General features: G+C 33.6%; 1 protein-coding gene across 1 annotated transcript; it reads right to left on the bottom strand.

Annotated features, from left to right (window-relative positions):
- Positions 1-642: 642 nt before the first annotated feature.
- On the bottom strand, positions 643-4,241 carry LOC106109937. Its single transcript, XM_013291595.1, has 2 exons — positions 4,158-4,241; positions 643-1,158 (listed from the first exon to the last, which is right to left on the bottom strand). The coding sequence occupies exons 1-2, from the start codon at positions 4,239-4,241 to the stop codon at positions 643-645; spliced, it is 600 nt and encodes a 199-aa protein (XP_013147049.1).
- Between the last annotated feature and the right edge of the window lie 1,519 nt (positions 4,242-5,760).

Raw genomic sequence — 5,760 nt, 5'->3', positions numbered from 1 at the left:
CAAACAAACAAACAAGTTAGTTTATATCTTGTTGTACCTTGAAGACGGAGAGAAATAAGAGAGATTAACAGATCCTGTCTTTTAACAGTCAAAGTCGAAGTACAGAGCAATACTATCCAATAATCAAATACTCGTATATTCCACTTTGTAAGCATTCTGCGTGTCGTAAATTATATGAAATGCGTTTGCAGTGCGCCAGAGGGCGCTGCAGATTCAATGCGACTCATTAATGTGCCAAATGGTGCGTGCCTTTTTGTGGAAATAAACCTAGAGCACACAGAAAGCGATGCGAATACTATATCGTAATTATTTTTTTTAACTATAAGACAAAGTTCCTTTATGCCAAAGCATTACTTAGTGATTATCCCCCTTGCATAAAAGTTACACTTTTTACTTAAAATTATTTTTACTTTATGTTTTGTACTCTATGGTTATTCATAGTAATATTATGACCCTCTTTTGAGCTTTTAAATTTTCTTTCAAAAGAATATAAAAATATTTTTCGGAAAATGATAAACCATAATAGAATTGTAAAAAAAAATAATATGATAACAAAGTTTATTAACAACAATTAAATAACAATCACAACACAATCACACTAATAACAATAACAATAACAATCACACACACACAACTTAAAAATTAAATCTTATGGGATCCCTTCTTCGTATGAATAATCGTTTCATATACAGGAACTTTGAAAGGTATTGGTTTCTCCACTGGAACAAGAATATGTTTCACAACCTCGAATGGGACACTCTTGAATTTTGGTACATGAACTGTCTTCTCCACTGGATAGGGAACCGATTTCTCAACTGGAATCGATACCTCTTTAATAATAGGTATAACAACCGCTTTAGGAACCGGCACTTGGATAGGGACCGGATGCGGTACAGGAATCAAGACAGGCTGGTTGATTTTAAACTCCACATTCTTATGTACAGGTACGACTATCTCTTTGTAATGCTTAACAGGTTCAGGATTTTCTTCTTCTACGTGTTGATGAACTGGATATGAATGTGCTTTAAGATCATGGCCTCCGAAATCATGGCCGCCGTAACTTTGTCCACCGAAATCATGACCGGAACTCCCGTGATCTCCTAAAGAACTGCCTTCATCACCGAAGTTATAGCCTCCTGAGAACTCGCTTGGTTGAACCTGGAAAAATGTTTTATAACTCATTAGAATCTCTTATTGGAATACCACAATTCATTTCTTTAGTGTATTACGATAGAATACTAAAAAAATACACATTTGACTAAACTAGCGCATAACTGTTTAGTCTTGCTTTGATTCCTATGAGCTTATATGAAGGTTACGAGAGTTTTAGTTGTGCGACTAAACAGTTGAATTGCGAAACAATCGACAATCGCACGACAGTTGCGTCATAGTTCAGTCAAAGATATACGCATGCTCTAAAACTATATTTAAACATATAGCAAATTCTTCAATTGTAAGTTTATTGACATCTGTCGGATTGTAAACGACAACGACGCGATTTTGTTTAGATTCGTTTTAGAATTTGGACCTCAGTGTCTGTTATATTTTCCCGTCTTTCTGCTGTACAAAGACGATAAGTAATACTTAATTTAGCCGCTTAGTGTAAATAAAAATCTACACTTAACAATTGTAGTAACTATAAAATGACTCTGAATTTCGTAAAATATTTGGAATAGAAATCATAAAAGAAATTGTCATAGAAATGTTTTTAAAATTCCACTTTGGTATTTTTTAACCAAAATGTTCTTTAGAGCAAAGTCTAAAATTATTAGCGCTGTAAAATTTCAATTTGTACAATTCGGTACACTTAACGTTTTCGCTTCCCGAATTAGGATAAGGGTGTAAGGCATAAGCGGTAGCGAATTCTACTTTTACATTGATTACACAACAATGAATTTTTTAAGCTTTTTAAGCTAGCGCTTGACCACGATCTCACCTATGATTTGATATCCATTTCTAATTAAAAAAAAATTGTTGCTTACAAAAATATTTGACAAGTATCTAGTTAAGAAACACTAAAAATTCAATCGATAACTCATTTTTATTTAAAAAAAGCCAGCTCAAGTTGATGTACTTTTTCTATCATTTTGAATACCTTAGAATTTAACTAAATAAATATAAAATCGGTTAAAATTAAGCCTATCAAAACCATTGAACTTATTTTATTTAAAAACAAATTGGATTTTTTTAACACCTCCCGCTGTCGCTTATATTTTAGTACCTAACATCCGTTTGCACGACACAGTTAAAAAGTTAAAAAAAAACCATCGCAGCGACGGGCAGTTAACCGAACTGCAGTTAGCTTTTACTCTCTTTAACTGAACCGTTTATTTTTTAACTGTTATCCAATGGATTGCGTAACGGTAACAGTTTTACCGTGAACGTTTTTACGAACTGGTGAACTTAAATTATATCCTGGTGTTAAAATAGGTTTCATACTTATAAAGTACTATCTTTCTGTCCACGTGGTATGTAAAAAACAAAAGTAAGTAGCCTATGTCTTCTACCAGACTATCCTCTACATCTATGTCAAATTTCATCGAGATCCGTTCAACAGTTTAGGCTACAAATTCTAACATCCATAATAATATTAAATTCAACAATATCTGTAAAAAATGTGTGTTTAATATCAGCCGTATTTTATAACTGCTATCGGCAATATTTCCATGGCAGGGTAATGCCAGGGAAAAGATTAAGGCTCGAAATCCACCTGGATGCTTTATAATAAAAAATGTGCGCCGCCGTAACCTTAACTTTACGCTCTTTTATTATTTTCTGTTAGCGGAAAAAACATTACGATTTCTTAAGATTAGAGATCCTTAAGTAAATGTAAAAAAACCTATAAAACACTGAAGTTTGAAGGAGGAATTACACCTTTCTTTTAACATTATAATATAACAGCGAACATATTTTTTTTAGTATTTACGTAACTTAGTTTTTGATCGCGACTGTCGTCGCTTATTTAAAACTACGTGTTCTTTCAGACTACATGGTACATAATTACAATATAACAACAAACCCATCACGTTTTTTTAACATGTATAATATGGAAATTACGAAGGCTCTTGTAATACAGAACCACAGAGTATTAATGAAAACTCTCAAAGGATGAATAGTATATAACAAGACAGACGTTAGTTATGAGTGTGGTTCTCCTGTAGAGGTAGACATAGAAAGAGATGGATTGCGTGAAAGGTGACATGATCAAGGAGTGATGAGATGACGGATGATATTTGGAGGGTGAAAACATAGTGCGCCCTACGGGAGTAGAATAAGGTAGGGAAGATGATTTAAACAATAAATATCTACGGAATCAGTGTGGAAATATGTTACACGCGCGGAGGTAACCCAACACTCTTGAATTTTTAACGTTCCCACATATAAATCTTACTTTTACGAGCGAACATCAAACGTTAAGAAATATATTTATATATGTTCCGAGCAATTTTCTTTGGTGAAAACAAACTAGTACTGAAGAACGAAAAAGATATCAAATTGAAAGGGAAACACTTAATGTAATAAGAAAAATAATATTAAATAAGATAAATCTGCCTTTTTAGTATTATTAACAACATTCTGAAAATTGCTGCAAAAACGACTGGAATTAAAAAACAAAAGCAAGTAGCCTAGATTCTTCCAGACTATCCTCTACATCTAAGCCAAATATCATTGAAATCCGTTCAGCAGTTTAGGCTACAAACTCTAACAAACATCCATCCATCAAATTTTTACATTTATAAGTAAGACTAGCTGTTCCCGTGCGACTTCATCCGCATAAAACTAAGAAAATTTCATTTTATTATTTCAAATTATCAATTGCAAATGTCATAATGACATGACATGATGACAAACCATGGCAACCTTGCTTCCTTGATGTTGGCAGCAACTTATGGTCTTTTTCCGACATTATGGTTTTATCCGAAATATTTACCCCCTAAGTTTAATGGCGTGAAAATATATAGCCTAAAGCGTGACGTAAGTGTAGGGCTTTTTATTAAAAAAAGGATTATTTAAAAATATGCTGTAATTGCTGACATCTTAGGCAACAAAGAAGTGTTTGTTTACGCTTTATTATAATAGTATAGATAACAATATTTTTCTATGGTTAGATCTTGATATTTTCAGATACACAACTATTTTTAACCTAAATCTCATACCTGCTGATCTTCCTGTAGATTGTAAGCTTGAAGATTCCCGTACGGTACCCATTGCATCTGCTCGGCCGACGCCAGCGCCACCATGGCCAGCAACTGTAAACAATCACGCTTGTAATGTGAAAGGTGGTCAGGATAACAAAAATCCACTTGTAATCAGATTTCATTAAAATTAATAATTTAGGGAAATAACAAGGAAGAATCCAAATAAAATATTCAAAAAGCTTATATTTTTTATAAAAGTTTCAATTTAATTTATAAAAGAATAAATTCGTAAAGTCTTGGTTACTTTTAAATCAATAATAAAGATGTTACCTAGTACATATAATTTGTACATTCGTAAGCATAATACAAAATAATATTATTGAAAATAATAAACCGAGTATAGTTGACTTCTCTTTAATAAAATTGTGGTTATCAATAAAAACGTAATCCCAAAAATTTGCTTAACTCGTAGGATGTCGTTAGTATTTGAATTTTTTTCCACATGTATTGTTGCAAGATCGTTTAGTCGTAGTAAGTCAAAGCAAAGGGACAATTCATCAAAGTGTAAAGTGTAAATAAGTGTAAAGTGCAAACGCACGGAGCATACAAAGCGGGAAGATGTGTGGTACAATTCTCGGGCTGCAAATAAAACATACGCGACAATAATTCGTCAAACATGTTCGGAATTTTATAAATACCATAACGTTCATATATATACTATATATGTTGAGATTGAATGTGGATAGCTACAAAGGAAGAGGAAGACCGAAGAAAGTATGGATGGATTGTGTGAAGGAAGATATGCTTAAGAAAGGAGTGGATTCAGATATGACGGCTGATAGAGATGTATGGAAGAGCAGCACATACTGTGCCGACCCTCCATAAGGGATAAGGGCAAGTGGATGATGAACGTTCATATATATACTAAAAAAGAAAAGATTTGTATTTTTGTATGGATTGGAATAAATTAAAAACTAGTGGGCTGGAATAAAATTATTTCACTATTAACAAACAACGTTGTCGCTGAGTCTATTTTTAAGTTGCGGATGAAAGGTGATTGCATGTAGCGTATATTAGAGGAAGTTGAAAGTAACGCCAGTGGTGGAGAAAGTAAGAAGCAAAAGGTTAGCGTGGTTTGGTATGGTATGTTAAGAGTGAATGTGGATGGCTACAAAGAGGAAGACCGAAGAAAGTATGTATGGATTGTGTGAAAGAGGATATGCTTAAGAAAGAAGTAGATTCAGATATGACGGCTGATAGAGATGTATGGAAGAGCAGCACATACTGTGCCGACCCTCCGTAAGGGATAAGGGCAAGTGGATGATGATGTCGCTGAGTAACATAGGCTACATTTTTTAACTATTTTTTATTTCACGTAGACGAAGTCGCGAGCAACAGCTAGTTAAAATATTTTGTCTCTGCGTTCTCCAAAAGAATATAAGGGATGAAGATATTTTTAATACAAGTATAGATGGAAAACCAGTATTTGCGCTTAAGCAAAGCCTATTTCATGAGCTTGGTTATGTCGGGATGTAATGAATTAGGGTAATTTAGCAAGTCACTTCTGGACTGCAAAATGACATAAGTAAACTAGTTGTACTCAAAGTGACAGTGACCCTTA

Source organism: Papilio polytes, unplaced genomic scaffold (genome assembly GCF_000836215.1).
Source record: "Papilio polytes unplaced genomic scaffold, Ppol_1.0 DF820956.1, whole genome shotgun sequence".
Classification (NCBI taxonomy): domain Eukaryota; kingdom Metazoa; phylum Arthropoda; class Insecta; order Lepidoptera; family Papilionidae; genus Papilio; species Papilio polytes.
Note: the sequence above shows the minus strand (reverse complement) of the source record. Positions and strands in the feature narration are given on the sequence as shown.

Bases quoted from the DNA above. Each gene is read 5' to 3' on its own strand.
- LOC106109937 (XM_013291595.1), bottom strand. From the start codon at position 4,241: ATGGTGGCGCTGGCGTCGGCCGAGCAGATGCAATGGGTACCGTACGGG. The intron at 1,159-4,157 runs GTATGAGATTTA...ACATTTTTCCAG, and splicing joins ATCTACAGGAAGATCAGCAG to GTTCAACCAAGCGAGTTCTC.